Source organism: Colobus angolensis, unplaced genomic scaffold (genome assembly GCF_000951035.1).
Source record: "Colobus angolensis palliatus isolate OR3802 unplaced genomic scaffold, Cang.pa_1.0 Scaffold16, whole genome shotgun sequence".
In the NCBI taxonomy this organism is placed as follows: Eukaryota; Metazoa; Chordata; class Mammalia; order Primates; family Cercopithecidae; genus Colobus; species Colobus angolensis.
The window spans coordinates 9,809,248-9,837,226 of NW_012114710.1; the positions used below are offsets into that span (position 1 = coordinate 9,809,248).

Sequence of the window (27,979 nt, forward strand, 5' to 3'; positions counted from 1 at the left end):
ACAAATTTATTTTACATGCTCTTTTCAGATATAAAGGACTAAATAATATGTTTAGTAGAAATATTTTCTTTAACATTCATTCATTATAAAAGTTTAATTTCCCTTAATATTTATATTTATCACTAATTTAATATATTCTGCTATAAGAATAATTAATGATCCTATTTATTTTGTTGGTATATATTATTATACCTTGAAATCTTTCCATTCTTTTTGTTGTTCCTTTTTCAAATATTCATTTTTGACATCCTCCTACAAAGGAACACAAGATTAGATTGAATAAATGAGCCCTTTTTCCAATTATTTAGTATTCTATACCATGGTTTCTTCCACTAAATTTATAATCAAAGCAAACCTTGACATGTTTAATTGTGGACAGCTGGAAAATAACAGCAGAGGCACTGAATAGGCACATGGTAAAAAGAAATAGGATAACTTATTGGAACAATCCAAAAATGTAAAGAATAAAGTGAGACTTTCAGAAAAACAGGACAAAAAAATAGTTGTACTGGTACTTATAATGACAAATCATCATATATAAAGAATTTAGCTATGTTTATGTAAAGCAAGACACACCCATACCCTTCCCACTCCAAGTACATACAAGTCTTCCCAGGCATTCTTGCATCTTAATAACACTATCATTTTATAAAATGGAAACAAGTAAAAAACAGAGGGGTGAGATTTTTTAAGATTTGTTCCCCAGTTTAAAATTAAAGATTTGACCAACATGGTCTCTATACTGCTATGTGACACTAAGATCATTATTCCATTTCTTATGTGTATATCATCCTTTTTGTTTTGCTGTTTTAAAATTCAAATTGCAAACATGAGTGAATATAAATCTACACATAAGTTGAATAAATGTTTATATACTATGCATACAAAAATTTCAAACCCACAAATTTCTTACCAATGATCTAACACAGAGCTTTAGTTCTCAAACCAAAAAGGACACTTTTACATTTTAGAAGGATGTGATTATGCTTCTACTACATTTTACATATTTTAGAAGGACTCAATTAAATATATAAATATGAAAACAGATTTCTTAAGCAGAAAAAGGAGTACACTACTTACATTCCAACTATTCATATAAAAACCATAAAAAACTATTCATAGTAACTTATGGCCTTTTGATGATCAAAATAAGTCAAATGATAGTGAATCTGGTTTCATACACTGTCACATATAATACAAATATAAAAGGTATACAATGTACAACAGCTTATTTCTCTTCTGGAATATGGTCTGTCACTTAACATGGTAAGTTTTCAGCTCAACATGACAATAACTTGTCACAGTTAATTTTTTAAAAATCAAATAAACAAATTAATAGAGGGTAAGCAACATGGACTATTCATTTCAAGAAAATATGAATGAATTTAAGCAACAATAGCCATAATTTAAATATTAGCTAATTCTACAGACACATAAGTATCTGCCTATGTTCACAACTTACATGTTTTTTAGTGTTTGAAAAATACCAGTTTACAGTAATTCCCGTATGATACATACTGAATGAAATCACTTTTGTTTTTTCTCAGAGACTCATCATAGGTTGGCATTTTCTTTTAAAATTATGTCTGTAATAATTCTCAATGTGAAGGAAACTTTAGGATTAATTAGCTTTTTTGACATTATTATTCCTCAAACAAGGACAATTTACTGGATAGCTTCACATTGTAGAATAACTAATGACCCCATCTGTTTTTGGCACTCCAAATTAAACATCTTTCAATGAAAACAAAAAACAGATGTTCAACATTAGCAGATGTCCAGGGTGACACACTAAACATATGCAGGGAGTGGAAATCCTAGCTCCACTCACATGTGTGAAGAATGCTGACCAGTGCATGGAGGATTTCCAAGCACCATCACTTGGTTTTGTAAGAATAGAATTTCATTCATGTACTAGATAATGAGATCCTCCCACATTCCAATGTCTTTCATGTGCCAAATCTATTTTTTTCAACAAAGTGTAATGATCTACTAGAAATTTTAGACCACAGTTTTCTTATTTTTGTATTATGTCTGCATAAAAGAACAAAATAAGCAAAGAACTATAATATACAAAAATAATTTTTCTTCACTATCAAAATAAAGTCTTAAATTTATCTATTTTCCTTAAATTCCAAGTGGCTTCCACCATTATTCACTTTGAACCTACTCAAATGCCATCTTCTCCGTGTAGACTTCTCTTATTCAATTCAGGCAGAATCTCTGAATTGAACTATCTATTTTTCTCCCCACTAGAAGCTTTGTGAAGGCAATGAGTCATCTGATTTATGATTCTATTTCCAGCGCCTAGAATAGAGGAGGTGGTAGATACTCAACAAAATACTTGCTGGTTAATTGGAAGAAGATATAAACAGTCATTATTTCCTCCTCCCTTTTCCTATTACTTTATTTTGGGAGTTCGTGGGAGGTCATTCCTTACCAATCAGTGCCACAGTACTTTGAATAATGTCTCTAAGATTTTTCCATGTTCTTACATGTAACAGTTTGTTACTTTTTACAAATGAGTAGTATTCCAGTATCCTCATAAACTTCACTTTGCTGATTCATTTTTCTGTTGATGAATATTTCTGTTTTTCAATTGTTCTATTATTAAGACTTAGACTGCTATGAACATTCTTGTAAAAATCTTTTGTGTTTCTTTTTGACACTTCTGTTAAATACTTAGGAATGGAGATGCTGAGCCATAGGGTAGATGTAAGTCTAACTTTAACGAAAATAGTCAAAGATTTCTCCAAAGGTGTTTAATTTTACACTAACATCAGCAATGTAGAGTAGTTCCAATTGCTCATCACCTCACCCTGTCACATGCCAACTTATGACACCAAAGTTATAATTGTCTATGTTTAGTTCTGGAATCTTTATGGGTCTGCACTTTATGTGTAATGTGTTTGATCTGTCTTGAATTACTATTATATTATTCTTTTTTCATAAAGTGAAGCTAATGATTATTGTTCATTTTTTCCCGTGCAAAAATATTTATTTGCATCTTACCACTATCATATTTAAATTTTAGCCATACTGGAAAATATGAAATAATATCTACCTGTGATTTTAAATCAAATTTCCCTAATAATTAATGTTGTTGAACACTACTTTATGTGTTTACTGGACATTTCCATATCTTCTGCAAACTGTCAGTCAGGTGTTTTGCCCATTTTATAATTGGGTATTTTTCTTACTACTGTTGGTGCATAGTAGTACTTTATACATTCTGCATACACATCCTTATTCGTATTTATGTACTGTGAATATTTTCTAAGTCTAAGACCTTTCTGTTGATTATATTAATCCTATCTTCTTATGAGTAGATATTGATGAAGCCCACATTATAACTTAAGAACATTTTATATCAGTGACTTTTTTTGCCCTGCCAAAGACATATTTCCCCACACCAAATTCATAAATATATTCTCCTATGTTTTATTCTAGAATCTTTAAGTTTCTGGGATTTATGCTTAAATGTTTGATCAGTCTTGAATTTTTCTTCCTTTTTATAAAGATAGAGGTTTAAGTCCATTTATTTCCCATAGAAATATTTTGTTATAAAGATTATCCTTTTCTCTTTGAATTGACTGGAGTTTTGTAAAAAATCTATTAAGAACACAAGTGAGTCTAGTGTTGTACTATATTTGTTCCATTATTTTACTTGTCTCTGTGTATGTCAATATGAAATTTTGTTGATCATTGCAACTTTATTGTAAGTCTTGAAATAAAGGGCGATTCCTCCAGTTCTGTTCTTTTTCAATATTTATTTGATTATCATACATCCTTTGTCTTTTCCTTTGAATTTTAGAAAAGCTTGATGGTTTCTTCAAAATAAACATAGAGAGCAATTCCTTTGTGTTTATAAATAAACTTGGGAGAATGAACATCTTAAACATATTAAGTCTGTTAATCCATGAACATGGTATATTTTTCATTTACTTCAGTGCCTTTAAGTTCATGTAGTAATGTTTTCTAGTTGTCAGTGTAGCAATTATATACCTTTCCTTATATTTATTGTGAAGTTTTGCACATATTGTTTTAGATTTAATCCTAAATGTTTTATGTTTTCTGATACTACTCTAAAAGTTATCTTATTTTTTCCCAATTGTTCTTTGTTATTACATCAAAATACAACTGCTTTTTGTATATGGATGTCATAGTATCATTTGAGTAGGGTATTCTACATACACAATTGTGTTGTCTGGAAACAGGCAGTTTTACTTCTTCCTTTCCCAACTTTATGTTTCAAATTTATTTTTTTCTTGTCTTTTTGTGCTGTATTGGCTTCCAGTGCAATGTTGAATAGAAATGGTAACAGTCTTGCCTTCTCTTAGGTGAAATGAGTTTCAACATTAAGTGTAATGTTAGGTTAAAGTTTCTACTAACATTTATTGGATTGAAAATTTCCTTTCACTTCTGAGTTTCCTGAGAGTTTTTTGTCTAAAGATTGCTTATTTTTTCTTGCATCTACTGAGATGTTCATATGTTTTTCTCTTGTATTCTTTTAGTGTAGTGAATTATATTGATTGTTTTAAATGTTACAACAATCTTGTACTTCTGATAAAATGACACATGTTAATTATATATCATCCTTTTTATACATGGCTAGATTTGACTTGCTAATATCTTGTTCAATGTTTTCATGTGTCTTCAAGAGGGACATTTCTAATTTTCTTTTCTTGTAATGCTATTGTTAGGCATGAATAAGGGTAACGCTAACTTCATAAAGTATGTGATATATCCCCATACACTATATTTTCTGAAAGAGTGTACATTACTGATATTATGTCTTCTTTGAAATGAAATTCATTATTGAAGACATCGGGGCCTGTAGTTTACATTGTGGGAAAGTTTATTATTATTATTATTACAAGTTTAATTTCTATAATAGAGGTAGTATCACTTAGGATTTTGTATTCGTCTGGTTTTGGGTGTAATTAGCTCTTTTTTTAATATAACATTTTTTCATTATGCTTTAAATTCTGGGATACATGTGCAGAATGTGCAGGTTTGTTACATAGGTATAAACATGCCATAGTGGTTTGCTGCACCCATCAACCCGTCATCTACATTAGGTATTTCTCCTAATGCTATCCCTCCCCTAGCCCTCCAACCCCAGACAGGCCCAGATGTCTTCTGGTGTGTGATGTGCCCCTCCCTGTGTCCATGTATTCTCATTGTTCAACTCCCACTTATGAGTGAGAATATGCGGTGTTTGGTTTTTTGTTCCTGTGTTATTTTGCTGAGAATGATGGTTTCCAGCTTCATCCACGTCCCTGGAAAAGATATTAACTCATCCTTTTTACGTCTGCATAGTATTCCGTGGTGTATATATGCCATATTTTCTTTGTCCAGTTTATCACTGATGAGCGTTTGGATTGGTTCCAAGTCTTTGGTACTGTGAACAGTGCTACAATAAACATACGTGTGCATATGTCTTTATAGTAGAATGATTTATAATCCTTTAGGCATATACCCAGTAATGGGATTGCTGGGTCAAATGATATTTCTGATTCTACATCCTTGAAGAATTACCACACTGTCTTCCACAATGGTTGAACTAATTTACACTCCCACCAACAGTGTAAAGGCATTCCTATTTCTCCACATCCTCTCCAGCATCTGTTGCTTCTTGACTTTTTAATGATCATCTTTCTAACCGGTGTGAGATGGTATCTCATTGTGGTTTTGATTTGCATTTCTCTATTGACCAACGATGACGAGACTTTTTCATATGTTTTTTGGCTGTGGTGTGCTGTATTGAGGAGACCCATCTCACATGCAAAGACACACATAGGCTCAAAATAAAGGGATGGAGGAATATTTACCAAGCAAATGGAAAGCCAAAAAAAAAGAAGAAAAAGAAAAGAAAAGAAAGAAAAAAAGAAAGCAGGGGTTGTAATCCTAGTCTCTGATAAAACAGACTTTAAACAAGCAAAGATCAAAACAGACAAAGAAGGACATTACATAATAATAAAGCGATCAATGCAACAGAAGAGCTAACTATGCAACCAATACAGCAGACCTAACAGACCTCTACAGAACTCTCCACCCCAAATCAACAGAATATACATTTTTCTCAGAACCACATTGCATTTATTCTAAAATTGACCACATAATTGGAAGTAAAACACTCCTCAGAAAATGCAAAATAACAGAAATCATAACAAACAGTCTCTCAGACCACAGTGCAATCAAATGAGAACGCAGGATTAAGAAATTCACTCAAAACTGTACAGCTACATAGAAACTGAACAACCTGCTTCTGAAAGACTACTGGGTAAATAATGACATTAAGGCAGAAATAAATAAGTTCTTTGACTCCAATGAGAACGTGCTCGCTTCAGCAGCACATATACTAAGATTGAAACCATGAGAACAAAGACACAATGTACCAGAATCTCTGGGAAATAACTAAAGCAGTGTTTAGAGGGAAATTTATAGCACTAAAATACCCACACGAGAAAGTGGGAAAGATCTAAAATTGATACACTAACATCACTATTAAAAGAACTAGAGAAACAAGAGCAAACAAATTCAAAAGCTAGCAGAAGGCAAGAAGTAACTAAGATCAGGGCAGAACTGAAGGAGAGACAGACATGAAAAACCCTTCAAAAAAATCAATGAATCTAGGAGTTGGTTTTTGTAAAGATTAACCAAATAGATAGACTGCTAGCCAGACTAACAAAGAAGAAAAGAGAGTAGAATCAAATAGTCACAATAAAAATGATAAAAGGGATATCACCACTGATCCCAAGAAATACAAACTACCATCAGAGAATACTATAAACACCTCTAAGCAAATAAACTAAAAAATCTAGAAGAAATGGATAAATTCCTGGAAACATACACCCTCCCAAGACTAAATCAGGAAGAAGTCGAAACCCTGAATAGACTAATAACAAGTTCTGATATTGAGGCAGTAATTAATAGCCTACCATCCATAAAAAGCCCAGAATCAGATGGATTCACAGCCGAATACTTCCAAAGGTACAAAGAGGAGCAGGTACTATTCCTTCTAGAACTATTCCAAACAACAGAAAAAGAGGGGATCCTCCCTAACTCATTTTATGAGGTCAGCATCATCCTGATACCAAAACCTGGCAGAGACACAACAAAAAAAGAAAATTTCAAGCCAATATCCCTGATGAACATCGATGCAAAAATCCTCAATAAAATACTGGCAAACCAAAGTCAGCAGAACATCAAAAAGCGTATCCATCACAATCAAGTCGACTTCATCCCTGGGATGCAATGCTGGTTCAACATATGCAAATCAATAAATGGAATCCATCACATAAACAGAACCAATGACAAAAACCACATGATGATCTCAAAAGATGCAGAAGAGACCTTCGATAAAATTCAACACCCCTTCGTGCTAAAAACTCTTAATAAACTCGGTATTGATGGAATGTATCTCAAAATAATAAGAGCTATTTATGACAAACCCACAGCCAATATCATACTGAATAGACAAAAGCTGGAAGCATTCCCTTTGACAACCGCCACAAGGCAAGGATGTCCTTTCTCACCTCTCCTATTCAACATAGTATTGAAAGTTCTGGCCAGGGCAATCAGGCAAGAGAAAGAAATAAAGGATATTCAAATAGGAAGAGAGGAAGTCAAACTGTCTCTGTTTTCAGATGACATGATTCTATATTTAGAAAACCCCCATCATCTCAGCCCAAAATCTCCTTAAGCTAATAAGCAACTTCAGCAAAGTATTAGGATACAAAATCAATGTGCAAAAATCACAAACATTCCTACACACAAATAATGGCCAAACACAGAGTCAAATCATGAGTGAACTCCTATTCACAATTGCTTCAAAGAGAATAAAATACCTAGGAATCCAACTTACAAGGGATGTGAAGGACCTCTTCAAGGAGAACTACAAACTACTGCTCAAGGAAATAAGAGAGGACCCAGGACACAAACAAATGGAAAATCACTCCATGCTCCATGCTCACGGACAGGAAGAATCAATATCGTAAAAATGACCAGTAATTTATAGGTTAAATGCTATCCCCATCAAGTTAACATTGACTTTCTTCACAGAATTAGAAAAAAAAATACTTTAAATTTCATATGGAACCATAAAAGAGTCCATATAGCCAAGACAATCCCAAGTGAAAAGAACAAAGCTGGATGCATCACACTACCTGACCTCAAACTATAATACAAGGCTATAGTAACTAAAACAGCATGATACTGGTACCAAAACAGATGTATAGACCGATGGAACAGAACAGAGGCCTCAGAAATAATGCCACCTGATCTTTGATAAACCTGATGAAAACAAGCAATGGGGAAATGATTCCCTATTTAATAAATGGTGTTGGGAAAACTGGCTAGCCATATGCAGAAAAGTGAGATCAAACTCCTTCCTTACAAATATATTACCCTGTTGTTCTGTACGTTAGAAGTTCAACACAAGTCTCACTGAGCTAAAATCAAGGTGTGGGCAAGGCTGCATTCCTTACTGGAGGCTAGAAGGAAGAATTTTTTTCCCTGATTTTTTCATTTTCTAGGGGTCACTCACATTCATTAGCTGTGGCTCCCTTTCTCCATCTTCAAAGCCTGAAGATCCATCTCTTTCTGACCACAGACAGAAAATGTTCTCTACTTTTAGGGACCCATATGGGCCCACCTGGATACCTCCCCATATCAAAGTCCGTAACCCAAATCACATCTGCAAAATCCCCTTTACCATATTAGATAACAAATTCACAGGTTCTGGGGATCGAGGCAAAAACATTTTTGGGGATCATTAGTCTCCTGACCACATATATCTTTTAGACTTTACTTATTCTGTTAGGCTATATTTTTCTGTACAATTTTTCAATTTATTTTTTCATGGATCACCTGTCCACATGGTTTAAAAACTGAAATGTATTATGAGGTAATCAGTAAAAATCTCTTCTCTTTGGTCTTTCAACCCTATTTTAGTTCATTTCTATATCTCCAAGTTAATTGCTATTCTTATTTCTTGTTGAATTTATAGAATTTATTTTCCAAATTTCTTTATGCATGCATAGACAAATACAAATATACATTCTCATTCTCATCAGTGCCATTCCACTAACAATTTCATATTATGTGTACTGCTTTGCTTCTTGACTTTTCACTTAACAGTAATATCTAGGTAATCTCTTCATATCAATCCTTGAATGGAGATATTATAGTTTATTTAATCAGACTTTGTTGACGGACACTTGGACAGTTAAAAATCCGCTACTCATACAAATCCTGCTGCAATGAGAAACATATAACACACATCATTTCATATGTGTTCCAGTGTGGGGGTGAATTCCCAAAAATGAAACTTCCAGAATTTGGAGATGTGCCAACAGATATGCTCTTGTTTAGTGTTCATAGATATTACCATAATGCCTTCCATAGGGATTAAGAATCTGTGTCTTGAAATATCAAATTTATACATATTTCTACTGACTCACCCTACAATAGATTAGAATTGAAGACATTTACATACTCCCCACTTCTCCTTTTCTACCCACCTCACAATTTTTTGTCATATTATTAACATTAATTATTCTATTGGTTAATTTCTTAACTTTCTATTATATATCTACTGAAACTTCTAGGTATTTTTTCTTTCCAATTATCTCAAATTCACTGAAAAGATGTGCTAACAGAACATTTTTTTTGAAACATTTGAGAGTAAGTTTCTCACATGATACCTCATCATTCCCAAATGCTTTAGTATTTCCAATAAGTGACATTCTCCTACATACACCGAGCACAACTGTCAAAATCAGAAAATTAACTGATATCATTTAATTCTTAGATCCCAACTGAATTTTGCCAGTTGTCTCAGTATTGTCATTTATAAGTAAAGGATCCAATTCAGAATCAAGTGCTGCATCTTGCTCTCATGCCTCTATAATTCCTTTAATCTGGAACTATTCTATACAGTCCTTCCTTGACTTTCATGAGTTTGATGTTTTTGAGAATAATAGCGCGGTTATTTTGTAGAATATTCTTTAATTTAGGATGGTTAGATATTTCCTGATCATCAGATTTGGGTTACACATCTTTGACAGAAATATAACTGAAATGCTTTGATTCTGAGTTCTCATTGCATAGTATCAAGAGTTATGGAATTTTGATTTATCCCATTCTTAGTGATGTTAGCTTTGATAAATTGGTTAAGAAGGTTTCTGCCAGGCTTCTCCACTGTAATGTTGCTTTCATCTCCTTGAAATGAGCACATAGTTCATGGGGAGTTACTTTGAAATTACGTAAATATCCCATTTATCTTTAAATGTTCCATTTATTCATTCATTCATTTATGAGTTTGGAATGATGAGTTTTAATTTTATCCAAAGGATTATAATTCAAAATTATTATTTATTTTGGTGCTCAACTAGAGGTGGCTAGAGTAAAACCTTCCAGCTTGTTTCTGTGTCCTATTGATATATTTCTATCGTTTGCTGAGCATTTCCTTACTTTTTCGAACATGAAAATACTTCATGTTTTATTTTCCCTGCCCCAGAACTTGAATCAGCCATTACTTCGGGAAGCCCCAGTTCTTCACAGTAGAGAATGTTATTCAGAATCCAAGAGGTGGCTTACTAGGTGTGCTCACTGCTGTGGAGGGCCACTGATCCCGAAGTCCTCTCAGTGGGTTGAAAGAGTACACAGCATGTCCACACATGTCCAGTAATATTGATAATTCCAATGCATTACTACAGGGTTCATTCTGGCTTTTTTTTTTTACTGCCTTACTTTTATTCTTTTCTATATAACTCATTTCTCTAATAATGAGTAGCCTAGCTCAAGTTATTTCTAATATATTCAGTTATTTGATTAATCTTCCTGTATGTAACCAATTTGCTATCATTGTTACTGCTCCTTCCCTATGCAGAGTCCCTCCTAAACAAACTCAAGCTTGGACATCCACATTGTGCTTAAACCACACTATGGAGTCACCGTCCCTACCAAGTTTGAATATTCACAACCCACTCCTGGCGATCCCCTTCAGACAACCTTCTAACTCCATCAGGTTTGATATCCTGCATAAGCCCCATTCCCAGGAGTTGCACTTCCCCACCCTGTAGCTATGTAGACGCCCTGCTTAACACTACTCAGACTCCATAACTCGCAGAACTTCTGCACGCTCGTGCATGGACAAGTCTTCTGCCTTTTTTGCGCTGCAATCACCTCAAACTGCTGGGCTTGAACACCCAGTACCAGCCCCTCCTCTTCCCTGCCCAATCCCGCTCCCTGCCCGGCAGACCCATCTCCCTTACTCTGCGCATGCTCGGATACTCCTGGTCTCTGGCTGCCACTCTGCCAACACTTGTGCCAAGCAGCCTTCCCAGGTGATGCCACTTCGTCGTGCATGGGCCTCCACATCCTGCCCTGAAGTCCACCAAGGCACCCTTCCTTGCTTGCAAACCCTCTCCCCTCATGACCTTAAGACTGAATCACACAGCAAAGGAAGATAAGGTAGGAAACCAAAGGGGAAGCACTCCTACACTTTTTTTTGTTGCTGTTGTTTTATTCATATATATATATATATAAAATCAACTGAGACTTTGTAAGAGAGCTATTCACGTTTCAGGTCTTACATTATGGCACTTATCTAATAATTCCAATTCCTTTGTTAATACATGCAAACAATTTAAATGGGATTGACTTAGAGAAATAATTTTTATGTGTATTTGCGATGGCTCTATATTGTTTTGATGACTCGCTTATTTTGTCATTTCTTACATTTTATTTCCAGTGGAGAAAATATTTTTGTTTTATAAATATAAAACGAGGTAAATTTTGATAGATGTAAAGATAAATACTGAATCATTAGAAAAGCTTGGACACAAGTAAATTAGTTGTTTGCCAGCTCAATGATAAAGCACATTTTATCCCTCAAAACTTGAAGAAAAGATCTATTTTCCATCTACAGCAATCTTACACAATTTAGAAGGAATTATGTCATATCTGCTCAACATGACAATCTGTTCTGCTGAGAACTTATTTGGGATAAAACATAATTGTTTTTCATTTTTTTTCCACATTTGAAATTAAACATTATATGTATTTCATAATAATTATTATAATAAATATAACAAGCATTAATTTAGAAAGTTTTTTAAACTAGAATTCCTAAATTTCTCTATTTCTCTCTTCATCTTTTTCCTCTCCTGCTCCTCCTTCTCTTCCTCCTTCTTCTTCTTCTTCTTTTTTTGAGACAGAGTCTTGCTCTGTCACCCAGGCTGGAGTGCAGAGGTGTGATCTCGGCTCACTGCAACCTCTGCTTCTGGGGTTCAAGCAATTCTCCTGCCTCAGCCTCCTGAGTAGCTGGGACTACAGGCACATGCCACCAAGCTCCGCTAATTTTTGTTTTTTTAGTGCAGGTGCAGTTTCACCATGTTGGCCAGGATGGTCTCAATCTCCTGACCTCGTGATACACCCACCTCGGCCTCCCAAAGTGCTGGGATTACAGTGTTTCTTCTTTTTAAATTTCTCCTGTGTTCACTACTCTCTCTCCCTCTTTCACTCTGCTCACAATTCCTTTCTCTTCTATTCTTTTCTTAATTTACACATCAAGAAAATACATAAAGCCTAGTGTCAAATTATTTGCAACAACTATAATAGGAATTCAAATTTAAGAAGGAAATCTTTCTTAACAGTTAGTATAATACAGAAATTATTAAGTATTACCTGCCTAGTTTGTGCACATTACCCACTAGTAGAGTCATCAGGTGTGATTCCTGTTGCCATCTCTCCAGACTACAGAGCATGTTACCTTTTATAACTGATACAATGAGATACATTTTTGTGATTATTATTTTACCATCATTTCCTTGTTGCCTATTTCAAATGTAGTTGAGCCAGAGGAGTTTCTGAGGTTGATAATCCACTGCCTTTTTGCATCTGTCTGCTAATTTTAATTGTCATTTGATTGATTCTTGGGCTTCAGTAGCTGTACCTAATAATTTAATTAAAGGAATTATTTATATCCCATTATATGTCAGATACCAAAAAAGGATAAATGTGTTTCTTTATCTATGAGAAATTCTCAGGTGAGCTAAAGACAAATATCTTGTTTAAAACCAGATCAATCACACTAAAAGTAGGTATTTCATGTTTTAATGTTGAATACTGATGATGTTTTCCCATACAGTTCAATAAAAATATATGACTTCTATTAGAAATAATGGGCTAAGATCAGTAACAAAACAAACTCCAGTAATGTTTATTTCTTGCTAATGTCAGACCATTGTAGGTTGGCAGGGATATTCCTGCTTTGAACAGTTATTTAAGGACCTCTTTTTTAAATTGCCATTCATGGATCCAGGCTCTTTTTGTCTAATATCTCCTTTATTTCAGAGGCCTCCTCCAGATCCTCTGCCTCCAGTCTTAAACAAAGGAAGAAGCAGAATGAATGATCATAAGTAAGGAATGTGAAAACCACAAGGAAATCCAGAAAATGAAATAACCAGTTTGTTCAGAAGAAAAGGAAAAAGATTTAGATGAGCAAGTAGCTAGTTTGTATCACAGTGTTGTTTCCATGTCTCTGTTAACTGCAATAATAGTTTACGGTTGATCATATAAAAGTAGAGATAAATAAATTTTTGCCAAGTTCATGTTAAACAATGGGTTGTTTTTACAAAACAAAAACAAAAAGGCATTAAAAATGGAGAAATTCTAATCAACATTGATATTTTAAAGTAACAAATGTCTTTTTTTGGCAGATGACATGTTGTAAAAGCTTTGTTCAAATTTTGTTATATGAAGTTCTTTACATAAGGCATTTTCATACAAAATGCTTTTTCTCCAATTCTTATTTAAATAGCCTTAATTTATAACTGTACTAAAATCATCTAATTTTAGTACAGTTATAAATAGAGGACCTATAAAATAATCTAGAACTGAAGATATTGATTCTACTCTTAGGAGGCAAATGTTAGTTAAATAATTTTATTCCTATTTAAAGTAGTCCAATCATCACCTATGATTCCAAGTCTATCACAAAATATGGTCTCTGAAAAACATGAGGAACCTGGAGGAAAATAAATAAAACAGTAATTGCATATACACTTTTTAAAATATACAGTAATTGTTGAGTGAAATATAATAAGAAAAGGATAGATTCTGATCATCTAAACACAGCATTCATGTTCCAACAAAGCTGTTACATTATCTGACAGATTAAAAAGTCATAAATGATAATAAAATTGTATTATACTATTTCTTTGATTTTATAAAGAATCTCATTTAGAGAATAATTAATGAATAAGACAAAAAGGCAGAGACACAGAGACAAAAAAGAGAGAAGTTACTTAAAAAAAATACAGTAGAATCTTTTGTTCAGCAAAAGCAAAACATCAAGTAGCTTTTAAAATAATTACTCTAATCTGAAACAAAGAAACATGACTTTTGACCCCAGTATTTGTACAGAAGAAAAATGTAGGAAAATAGAATATTTGAAACCAAATCTTAGATACAACTTACTGTAGCACTACAGTATTTGAATTCCCTCTATAGTAGTCCTGACATATGGCATTCCAGTGCCTGCTTGAACACTTCCAAAGGATAGGGTATTACTACTTCACAGGTGAGCATGGGTCAGTCCTGGATAGATAGGTTCTATAAAATGCTGTCTATAGTTACTTGAAATCAAACATCACAGAACTTTTAACCATTAGTCCTTATTCTGTGATCTAGGAAAATGAATACATTGATACTTTCTGCATGAGAGATTTTAAAATATGAATGTTGGATATAATGTAATCCATCTTATTTTCTCTATTCTGAGCATTCTTCTATGTTTCAATCAATACTCTGATATTTCCAATTAAATTACTGGTTCATCCCTCTAAAATGTCTGTGCTATTTCTAACCAGAAAAATACATGTGGAATGAGAAACTACTTACTTGGCATTTGTGATATCATGTTTAACACAGAAATAATGCAGTAAAAATAACATACAACAATACTGAAATCTGTGAACCTCAGATCTCTCATAGAATTCTGAATAAACGTATCTTTTGTTCATATTCATTATATATATTTTTTGAAAGAATGATGACATTGTTATCTCATGGAATTTGGAAACCTCAATTTCTCAGTAATATATACATGTACACTTATGTATATGACATACAGTTTTTAGGATTTGGATTACTAGGCATTTTATGTGCAGTAAATTATTTTAAACTTTTTTTACAGTAAAGATAGTGAAAGTAATAGATAAAATTCTCTAAGTTCTATGATCCAAGAACTTTGCTTCTCTGAAAACTGTACCTACTTATCATTTGATGATGTGGAATAAACTTTGGAAAATATTCTTGTAGTTTCAAAAAAAATACCATTTTAAGTAAATCATTGTATGTATTTGCAAAACCTAGTATTAAATTCCATCAGTATTCAGACTAACATGTTCAACCAATGTTTTGTTGCTGTGAAAAAAAAATAAATTGATTTGCTTATTTAATATTAGAAACTCTGAATAAAAATGGGAAAAGTGAGTACCTGTGAACAACAAAGAAAAAGTTAGATGTCAACCTTTGCTATTTAAATTGATACACCTACTTACTCTTAAAGAAATGCCAAGTGTACATTTCCACTCAGAACCATATCCAGAGGAAAGCTTCCTCAAGTATGTAAGTGTTCCTGCTTAATTAGTCCTTGACATCTATTGTTCATGAACCCCCAGCTGGAGAGGGTTCATAATTCTTAGGTAGGGAAAACATTCATTCAGATACCTCCAATTTGACATGGCTAGCAGAATACAATGACCATATTTCATTGAAATGGAAGAAAACGTACTAATATAAGATCAAAATTATAGCATGTTGGTAAGGAGGGGAGAACAGACCAGTAAGATGTTGTGTAAGACAGAAAACACATGAAATCTGATAAAGATAATGATAATTTCATTTTGTAATTTTAGATAGGAAAAATAATACTTTTCCTAGAGAAGAAATATTTGCTTGGGAGATCAGCTAGTTAATGAATATATTAGGTAGCATCTGCAAATATTTCTTCATGCTCCAAGTGCTGACTTCAGTATGAATCTTCAGAATAAAGTTAAATAATTTCACAATTGGAATGATAAATGAGTTTTAATTCAGAATAAGCCCAGAATAGGTTTTGTGTCAGAGACACAGTGTAGCATATCAGAACTTAAACCACCATGTCACCACCACTCTGCATAAATGTCTCCCAGAAATCTCAAGAACCAGGCTATATGACAAGGGTAAATTCTGCAAAATCCCCCTGCCACCCACTTTTTATACATGGCAGCAGGGCTAAGGCTCCCATAAGCAGAACTGGCATTTCTTGATTTTCTACAAAGTTAACATTGAGTTGAAAATAAGCACTTCAGCTACCAAGCTAGAGTCTTATCTACAATGATGGATATAAATTCAGGAACCAAAAAATAAAAAAATAAAAACTCATGAGCATGATAGATATACTTCACGACATATTATTCTTAGATATTAAAAACACAACTAGGTAAATTTTCAATGCTATACACTGGATGATTAGTAAAATTGATATTATTGATGATTCACCCTGGTAAACTGTAAGATTGAACTGAAGTTTTACCTCAACACATTGAAAAGTGCAAAGAAAACAAAATGAAAAGAATGAGAGTAAAGTTAGAAATGTGAAGAGTAAATCAAGGATTTTCAAGATTCATTTTACATGTGCCAAACAGAGATAACAGAGAGATTAGAGCCGTTAAAGTATGACGACTAAGTTTTCACATGGCACCACTACCTTTCTGAATTAATCTCCTTCCATTTTAATCTATGCTCTTTCTATGCCAGCCACACTGGCTTATTCTCTTCTTTAAACTTGTTTACCATGTTCTCAAGTCACATAAAAGGTGAATCTTTGCATGTGGCTGTTCCCTCTTTCTGAAACACTTTTCCCTAAAATGTTTGGCTCATTCACTCAATTCCTTCAGGATTCTGTTCAATGTCAGCATATCCATAAGGCCTTCCTCACCTACATTTTATAAACTAACACCCTCCAGTGCTGGGCACTCCATCCTGGGTCTCCACTATATTTATCACCACAACGGTAAATGCATAAATAACCAAACCATTTAGTTAAGTGTTTATTGTCAGTTTCCTTCACCAGACTGCAGGCACTTCCTCTGGTTTGCTACCTACTGTGTTCTCTGTAATCAGAGCATTGACTGGAACACAGTAGGAATTTACTTGTTAAATAAATGAAGTAATGACAGGCACCAAAGAAATGTTCCTAAGCTTTGAAACTTAGGATGGAACTGTGGAACTATGGATTTGGAACACGTCTTAGTGATGAGAAAAAACAGTTCAACTTTTATCATCAAAGAACCCACAATGCCCGATCAACATGGAGAAAACCCGTCTCTACTAAAAATACAAACAATTAGTTGGGCATGGTGTAATCCTAGCTACTCGGGAGGCTGAGGCAGGAGAATTGCTTGAACCCGGGAGCTGGAGGTTGCAGTGAGCCAAGATCATTTCATTCTGCTCCAGTCTGGGCAACAAGAGCAAAACTCCATCTCAAATATATATATTTATTTTGTTAAACCAATTACCTCGAGAATAAAGGATGGAAAAAAACAGAAAATAGACAAATAAAATACAAGAAATCAAATCAGTCTGGCTTCAGATCATTTATCTGTAACAATGAGCAATGACGCATTAATATAATATTGAAGGCTATTTACCCAACTTAACGGCATTATAAATTGAAAATAAAAAATTGAGGCACATAAAAACTGTAAAAAAAGAAAACCATTAAAAAAATCAGTGAGAAAATAGAACGTTGAAAGAACTAAAAAATAGAGGTATAAGAAAGAAATTCAAGGCTAAAAATAAATATTATTTATTAATAATAAATAAATAAATAATTATCAATCATTGGAAATGTGGCTTTGAAACATTTAAATTAAGAAATTACTAGTCTTCCTGTACTAATTTTCCACATAACTTAAATAAGAACCATACATGAAATGGTAGGCAAAACAGTAATGTATTTTATTCAGATAATATCTGTTAATATTTCCAAATTCATTGTGAATGTGGAAAAAGAAATATATGTCTGAACCATTGAACAATATGCTTATTGTGATTTCTGTACACAGATGTTTCTAGTAGAAATATTTTACTTTATTTTGCGTTGGAGGGGAAATATTAGGGAGCCAGGAGGGCCCTAGATTTTAATTAAGTTGTGTCTGTGTATTTTATCATTGAAACATAAAAGTCATGATTTTGGAAAAGGTTACTGTACCTCGATAGACAAGAGTATTAAGGACAATCTATAAAGAAAACTTTTTTCAACGCCAAATTATGTCAAAACATATTTTTTATAACAAAATAGCTTTTTAAGAGATTCACTTTGAAAACAGCTATTGAACCATGTTCAGTCAGATATACTATTTATTTTCTATATTTACTAAAATAATAAAAGTATATATTATTATAATGGTTTCAAAAATATAAAAATATATGAAATTAAAATAAAAATTCCTACCTTCTAACACCTTCCAGTCCCACTTCCACTTTATAAGGACCAGTTGACAGACATTGACAAGTTCTAGGAACATGCAACTTGAAAGTTTGATAATGAAAACATAGTTTCCTAAAGACATACTGTCAAATAAATTGCTCATAAGGAAACCAAAAAGACTTCTTGAGCAAATTATGTGATTTTTCTTGTAAAAGACAAGAAACAAACCAACTCAATGCAAATTGTTCTGAGAATATGTATCCTCAGATTGTGCACTTTTTATTTTACTTTATTTTTATTTGAGACAGAATCTCGCTCTGTCTCCAGGCTGGAGTGCAGTGGCACAATCTTGGCTCACTGCAACCTCTCCTCTCACTGCAACCTCTCCTGCCTCAGCCTCCCAAGTGGGTGGGACTACAGGCATGTGCCACCATGCACAGCTAATTTTTGTATTTTTAGTAGCGATGAGGTTTAATTGTTTAATGCATAACTGATACATAAATGCATTACTAGAAGAAATGTTGCTGGTTTGTACTTTGATAATTCTAAATGAAATCAACTTAGTTTTTATGTTAAAATAAGTCTTAAATTGATAGTAATTATCCCTACTTACAAAATATGACAGGTGTATCAGGTTGACTTTTACATTTACCTCATGCTAACACATTAGTAGAAGTTAGAGATATAAAGAGGAAGATACTTTTCCTGTACTTAAGCAGTTTATGTTTTTTCATTTTTTAAAAATTTTATTGATGTGTAAGAATTGTTCATATTTATGGGGTACATGTAGTATTTTAATACATGCATACAATGTGTAATGATCCAATCAGGGCAATTGGGACATCCATTACCTACTAGTAATTTCTTCAATCTTGACTCCCTTTTATCAATAATTTCTTAATTTAAATATTTCAAAGCCACAATTTCAATGATTATACTTATAATTTCTTTGTGTTGGGAACATTCTAAATCTTCTCTCCTAGGTATTTTGAAATATACAATAAACTATTCTTAACTGTTGTCACCCTACTGTGCTATGAAACACTAGAACTTATTCCTTCTATCTAAGTGTATTTTTATACCATTAACCAACCTCTGTTCATTCTCCCTCCACCCTTCCCAGCCTTCGGTAACCACTATTCTACTTTCTAGCTCCGTGAGTGCAACTATTTTAGCTCCCACACATGAATGAAAATAGCGAGTATTTGTCTTTTTATGCCAGGCTTATTTCACTTAACATAATGACCTCCAGTTCCATCTATGTTGCTGCAAATGACAGGATTGTATTCCTTTTTATGTCTGAATAATATACAATAGAATATTATTCAGACATAAAAAGTAATAAAATAAAATTTTATATATAATAGTTTCTTTATCCATTCATCCACTAATAGACACTTAGTTTGCTTCCATATCATAGCTATTATGAATATTGCTGCTATAAACATGGCAGCCCAGGTATATGTTTGACATACTGAGTCCCTTTCCTTTGATTATACATCCAGTAGTGAGATTGCTGGATTACATAGTGGATCTATTTTTAATTTTTTTTTTTTTTAAGTAGTACAAACACTACTAAACAGTGATGAAACCACTGTTTTCCATAGTGGTTGTACTAATTTATATTTCCATTAACAGTATATTAGCATTCCCCTTTCTCTGCATCCTCTCCAACACTACTTGTTATCGTCTGACATTTTTAAATTAAGAAATGGTGTCTCATGTTAGCCCGGCTGGACTCGAACTCCTGGGCTCACATCATCCTCCTGCCTCAGTCTCCCAAGCCATGAGGCTACAGTTGTGTGTCACTGTGCTCAGTCTCCTTTGACTTTTTGATAAAGGCTAACCTACCAAATAGAAGACGATGCCTCATTGTGATTTTTATTTGCATTTCCCTGATTATTAGTGATGGTGAGAATTTTTTCATGTACTTGTTAGCCATTCGTATGTCTTCTTTCATGAAATATCCATTCAGATCATCTGCGGTTTTTTAATTATTTGGTTTGTTTTGTTTTGTTTTGTTTTTTGTTTTTGCCATGGAGTTATTTGAGTTCCTTATATATTCTGATTATTAATTCCCTGTTGAGTAGCTTGACTATAGGTTGTCTCTTCACTCTATTGAGTATTTTCTTTGCTGTCCAGAAGCTTTTGAGTTTGAAGTCATCCTATCGGTCTATTTTTGCTTTTGTTGCCTGTGCTTTTGAGGTCTTGCCCGAAAATCCATTGCCCAGACCAATGTCTTAAGACATTTCTCCAAGCAGCTTATACTTTAGCAGAAAGAAATGGTTACATACAAGTTATACATAAATTTAAATTATATGTCAGGGACAAAAGCAGAATATAACAGGTAAGAGAGACAGCAAAACCTTCACAGCAAGTGGCTGTCATGGAGCAAAGGGTGCTGAGGACATTGGAAAAGAAAGACTTCAGAGAGAAAGTTTCACATAGGCAGGATTTCAAAGGTGAACTTAGGCTGATGAGAGAATGCAACATACGCAAGGCACAGACGTGTGAAATAAGATCGTGTACTTAGGAAATTTCAAGCAATTTAGCGTGAGTCGAGCATTGATATGGTCTGGCTCTGTGTCCCCACCTAAATCTCATCTTGAATTGTAATCTGAGTGGTAAGTCCCATGTGTTAGGGGAGGGACCTTGTAGGAGGTAATTGGATCATGGGGCAGTTCTCCCATGCTGCTCTCATGATAGTGAGTGAGTTCTCATGAGCTCTGATGGTTTTATAAAGGGCTCTTTCCCCTTTTCTCTGCACTTCTCTCTCCTGCTGCTTTGTGAAGAACACGTTTGCTTCACTTTCCGCCACGATTGTAAGTTTCCTGAGGCCTTCCCAGCCATGTGGAACTGTGAGTCAATTAAATCTCTTTCCTTTAAAGATTACCCAGTCTTGGGCATTTCTTTATATCAGTGTGAAAACAGACTAATACAAACATAAAGAATAAATAGCAGGAGAAAATGCTGGAGAAATCGGCAGGGGCTTTTAGTAACTAAGTCGCTTGGACTTTCACATATGAGCTATGGATATGAATGAATGTGTTTTAGACGTGATAGGCATTTAATAATATGCAAGTCTATATAAGACTTTCTAAATCATCTATAATCATGTATTGAATGTACTGTGTAAGCAATATGAGCTTCTCTTATATATCTCACTATATGTAACCCAGATCCGTGGGTAATAATTTTTTCATCTATAAAGTAAATCATTAATTTATTCATTTAGAAACATTTACTATGTATTTTATTATGTGCCGTATACAAGAGTAACATAACTAAACATGTAAAACCATCCTCTCAGAGAGTTTAAAGTCTGGTGATTGTAGGGGAAAATATACAAATTAAAACATCCCAATAAATATTTGCATCATATGATGTAGATGATGTAGAAGCAAATGGGGAAGGTGATCAGTGGTCAGTAACTTCAAGGATCAGCAAAGTCTCACGAATGCAAGTGACACTGGAGCTTATTCTGAAGGATAAAGTTATGAAATTAAAAAAGAATATTCATGGCCAAGGGCAGTGGCTGATGGTCCCAGCACTTTGGGAGGATGAGGTAGGTGGATTGCTTGAGCCCAAGAATTTGAAACCAGTCTGGGCAAGGTGATGAAACCCCATCTTTATAAAAAATACAAAAAAATATTTAGCAGGCCATGGGGGTGCACAACTTTCATCCTAACTAGTTGGGAGGCTGAGGTGGGAAAAATCACTTGAGCCTGGGGAGTGGAGGCTGGAGTGAGCCAAGATCATGCCACTGCACTCCAGTCTGGATGAAAGAGCAAGATTTTTTTTCAAAAAGAAAAAGAAAACAGAAAAAGAGAAAAAGGATATTGAAGGTAGAGCAAGCAGCATAAGTACAGACACAAATACACAAGTCAGCATACTTACAACTAAAAGGAATTCAGTGTGGTGGGATAAAAGAGTTTCAAAGTGCTCAGTAAAGAGAGATAAGGGGCAAGATAAATGGGCAGGAGCTTATCTGTTTTTATACAATGTTAAGAAATTTAGTTTTGGTTCTATAAGCAAAGAGCAGTCACTGGAAAAAATGTAAAACATATAACGTGTCATAATCAGAGGTGTTTATTTAGACAGTTTTCTCTGGAAACAGTACAGAGAATAATTAGTAGAGGTTAAAAGCATTGTGTCTAAAATCAGACAGACAAGCATGGCTTTAAGTGTCATTTCCAGCCCTGTCAGCTGTGCAGCTTTGGATAAATCCTTCATCTTTCTGAGTCTCAGTTTCATCATCTTCAAAATGGGTTTCATAATTCTCTGTGTTTCATAGGATTGTCATGGAGTTAAAAAAAAATAGATGTAAACTGTGTAGTACACGTTCTAGCAGTTTTGTGGATGATAAAGAACATTACTCCCACACGTAAGAAAACAACTAAAGTATACATCAGTGTGGCCCAAATTTTATCTCCATTAAGGTATTACATAACTTTATCCTCAAATAGATTATGAAATCCGCTAAAGCAATGGGATTTTCTTATTTATTTTTAATTCTCGTATTCCTAAGAATTTAAAAAAAGCTTTTCTAAATGTAAGTGTTCTATAAAAGTCTGTTAAAGACTACAGATAAAATCTTAGACACATAAATGGCTACTTTTGACATTTTAATCTAACATTTATGAAAAAGTAACTTGTCAGATTTGCTTGATATTCATCTTTTCTAAACTATAACCTTTTTACAAATACCCTTTTATTATGTTTTATTAAATTTAGAATAATTAAATCTCATAAATATCATTTATTTTGTAACAAGTTATTTTTGTAATTCAGTAGTTTTGCTATTATGGTGAGAATTAAATGAATCAGTAAATTCAGATTTGCTTTCTTTTATTGTTAGAATTATGACAGAATTATGCATAAAACATCATTTTGGTTCCTCTAATAATGTTAAATTTTATTATTTTTGCTTGATATACAATGTTATTTATAAATACATATTATCAGACAGTCTGTAGTATATATGTGTCTATCTTGAAATATAAAGCATCATATTTAATCTTGAGGTCTGAAAAGTGGCTCTTTAGGAACACGCTATGTATCTGTATCTACATCTATATCTATCTATGTCTATAAAATATAACCAACCCTCATTTTTCCAATATTCTATTATATATACAGCAACTATTTCTCAGATCTCCCTTCCTCCAACTTCAGTGTCTTTAGAACGGGATAGCCCCTTTCAGAGCCTAGATATGAAAAAAAAATAGAGGAAAACCTCCAAGCAGGTCATCCACATACTCAGGCAAGTTCATTGTAGTTTTTGTTGTTCTGCAATGTTACTCTATTATTATGTACAGCGCTACTATTTTTTCTCACAAGCTATGTATCATCTTTGTTTAAAAGCCATGATTCCAAAGGAAGGACTAGGTGTCTACTTTCTCCTGCCTTCCACAGGTTGTTGAATGGTTTCTAGCTTGGCCTAAATTTGTCCTGATTGTTTTGTGGTTGGTGTTGTAATAAAAAGAATCCTGCATTTGAAAGTAGGAAATTGGATAATATGCTTGTGCTTTTGGCTGCAAAATATAGGCAGGCTGTCACACTTTATGCAATCTACGACCTTCACATGGCCTCTGTGCACACTGACTAGGCTGCATTGAGATAGTCCAGATGTGACAGTTGCATGAATCCCACTGAGCTGATCTTTATTCTGGAGGAAATCCCAGAATATTCTGGCCAGATAGACGTGAAAGAAAAAGCTTACAGTTACATCATGTACAAATTTTAGTCGGGAAGTAATAATGAATTGCTTGCTTTGTTTATTTATATTTGATATTTATAAGACAACACCCATTGTGAAATGCCATAGGGTATATATATTATGAAAAATAAACAATGTTAAAAGCCAAAAGTCATTTTTAATTAACATATCAATTGTGAAAAGTTCAACAGAACAGATGCCTCTAGTTTTGTGCCCAGAAGTTCAATGAACTGGAGTTCTATAAGGTCAAGAGAAAAATAAAATAGTGCAACTGACTAAAGGCCTTGAGACTCTAAACAGGAGGACTCTTGTTGATTTTACCCTCTGTGCTTGTACATAGATATAGATATCCCTCTAAAAATATCAAAGGCTCATGCCATATGGAGATTTATAGAATACATTAAAATTATATTACTGAAGAGTTACATTTATGTTATATCATTTCAATATACAAGTTCTGAAGCCACTGAACTAAGCATACCTGGCATAAGTCACCAGCATTAAACCCTTCCTATACTCGTACCACCAATCTATTTTCACAAGTTATTTGGGTGAAACATGGACTATATAAATTCCTACTGAAAAATCCCTATGGCATTCTAGTGATGCTAGGAGGAGATTCTGATGAATAAAAATCAAGCCTCTTGCAAAATGTGACACCAGATAACTTCCCAGCCTCCTTTCTCATATAAATCTTTCACATTTTCTCCATTTCAACCTTGTGTTTTCGTTACTAAGTTAATGCTTCAATGTGGTGCTCCAAATTTAGATTACCACCCCACTTCCTACCATCACCATATAAAAAGGCCTGCTTATTCTTCTATACTTAGATAATATACTACATTTTTCATGTAGATTCACTCCCTCTACACTTCCTTATAATTTCCACCACTAAAACTAGTTATTCCTTCCTCTTAGCCCCCTGTTCTGGGAAAGAATGCATTGAAGCCTTATACGTTCATGGCTTAAAGAAATTCAAGTTTCATTCAATATATGTATGTAAAGTCTGTAGGTAACTGGTCCAATTCATCAATGTAGTTAAGAAATGGGCTCTTGCTGTCTTTATGGTACAACATCTCTTTTTGTGCGACATGGTCACAATATGGTTACAGCCTGTGTTCTAGCAGAAAGAATGGGAAGAGCCAAAAACCTTTTTCTACCATGATACTGTCTATTTCTGTAAAAGTCAAGCCCTCTACAGAGAATACCTTTAAATACTTCATTGGTTGGAACTAGGCCACATGATCATCACTACCAGCAAAAGAGTCTGAGAATATAAATATTTTTAAATTTCAGAATCTGGAGGAAAGACTGAAAACATGGGGATGTGAGGGACTTCAAACTATCTCCCAACCTGCCATAAAATTGAACAGTTTTGCTATTGGATCACAGGTGTGTTAGAGTCTGTGTCTAATTTCGAGTCCTTTGAAGAAAAGGACCATTACTTTAATAATTTCATCCCTGATGTCAAGAGCATTTTCAAACTCTGTTTCATAAATTGATAGTGCCAAGAAGGAAAAGATGTCCTTGTTAAAACCCCTGGCTTTTAATGAGACACTAGAGGGCTACATACTAGAAGAGGGGAATCTGAAAATAGACTAGTCTTGATTAAATCAAGATAATCTTCCCTTCACTTTTCTGCCAACTAGAAAAAAAAGATGATACTCTCTCTGAAACAAAATAACATTATTCAGAGGTTTTGTAAGTATTTTATATACAAAGTCCAACATTCATCTAAATGTATCCATATTAATTTCCTATTATTGCTGTAACAAATAACCACTAACTTACTGGTAAATTATTCTCTCAAAATAAGTTTCATTGGACTGAAATCATGTTGTCAGTAGGGATGTACTCTCTCCAGAGGCTCTAGGAGTGCATCCATGTACTTACTTTTTCCAGATTCTGGAAGCTCTACCATTTCCTTAGTTTGTGGCCCCACATCACGTTGCCTTTTCTCCCTCTGCTTGCATCACCACATCATCATCTTTTATTTCCTCTTCTGTCTTCAAATCTCTCTTTATCCCCTTATAAGTATACATTGCATACATAGGGCCCACTGGAAGGTCCAGATAATGGTATTAAAATGAATTTTTATATAACTATGATATTAATAGATAAAAGTATAATGAATGCACCAGAAAACTGGAATTATAAAACTAAATATCATAGAAATAAATATATAAATTTAAAAGAAAATTAGAAAAAGTATAGATTAGTAAACTGGAAGATGTATCAACAGAAAACATCTAAGTTACCACAGATAGAAAAACTAGCATAAAAAATACACAAAAGAGGATATACATTATAGAAACATATTAAATAGGCCTAATGTACTTGACATCAAAGTCCCAGGAATAGAAAAGAAAAATACTAAAGCAGAAGAAGTATTTGAAGAATTATTGGTAGAGATTTCCTAAAACTAACAAAAATATTAAGTTATGGGTTCAAAAATCTCTCTTAACCTTAATAAAGATCTATCTCTAGATAGATACATCTATGGATAAACAAAGGCTGATAGAGAGATAGATAGATAGATAGATAGATAGATAGATAGATAGATAGATAGATAGATAGATAGATATCTAAAGAAATTCACATCTGGATACATAATAGTTTGAAAACCTAAGACTAAAATCTACCAAAATTGAACCATAAAGAAATAGAAAATCTGAACAGAAAAATGATGAGAACGCAAATTGGAGTAGTAATAAGTCTCCCATCAAAGAAAAGCCGAGGACTTGATGGCTTCACTGCTGAATTCTACCAAGCATTTAAAGAAGAAATAAAACCAATTCTGTACAAACTACATCAAAAAATGTAAAAGGATGAAATTCTTCCTAATTTATACTACTAACATAGCATTACACTGATACCAAAACCAGATAAGGACATTTAAAAACAGAAGACTGCTGGCCAATATCCTTGATGAACATAGATGCAAAAATCCTCAACAAAATACTAGAAGACTGAATTGAACACATATTAAAAACGTCATTCACCATGATCAAGTGGATTCATCCAGAGATGCAAAGATGATTTAACATATGCAAATTAATAAACAAGATATATCACATCAAAGGAATCAAGAACTATAACCATGTGATCATTTTAATAGATGCTGAAAAAGAAATGAAAAAAAATTCAACATTCCTTTATGACAAAAACTCTTAACAAATTAAGTATAGAAGAACATACCTCAACACAATAAAGGCCATGTATGACAAACTCACAGCTAATATCACACTGAATGGGGAAAAAATGAAAGCCTTTCCACTAAACTCTGGAACAAGACAAGAACATCCATTTTCACCACTTCTATTCAACGTAGTACTGGAACCCTAGCCAGAGCAATTAGGCATGAGAAAAAAAGGGCATCCATATTATAAAGGAAGAAGTCAAATTATCCTTGTTTGGAGGTGACATAATTTTATATTTAGAAAAACCTAATTACTCCACGGAAAACTGTTAGAAGGAATAAACGAATTAAGTAAATTTACAGAATACAAAGTAAACATGCAAAAATCAGTAGTGTTCATATACACTAACAGCAATCAATCTGAAAAAAATATCGGAAAAAAACACCATTTACCATAACTACAAAAAGCCCTACCTAGAAGTAGATTTAACCAAAGAAGTAAAAGATCTCTACAAGGAAAACAATAAAACACTGATGAGGCGGAGCAAGATGGCCGAATAGGAACAGCTGCAGTCTCCAACTCCCAGCGCGAAGGACACAGAAGACCGGTGATTTCTGCATTTTGAACTGA

The 27,979-nt window shown here is 33.7% G+C and overlaps 1 protein-coding gene across 1 annotated transcript in view; it reads right to left on the reverse strand.

Moving 5' to 3' along the window:
• Nucleotides 1–27,979, reverse strand: part of CNBD1 (cyclic nucleotide binding domain containing 1) — a 617,967-nt gene that overhangs the window by 12,307 nt on the left and 577,681 nt on the right. Inside the window, exon 12 of the mRNA XM_011937078.1 lies at nucleotides 193–252. Within this exon, the coding sequence (XP_011792468.1) occupies nucleotides 193–252 (60 nt within the window). The remainder of the gene's footprint in view (nucleotides 1–192; nucleotides 253–27,979) is intronic.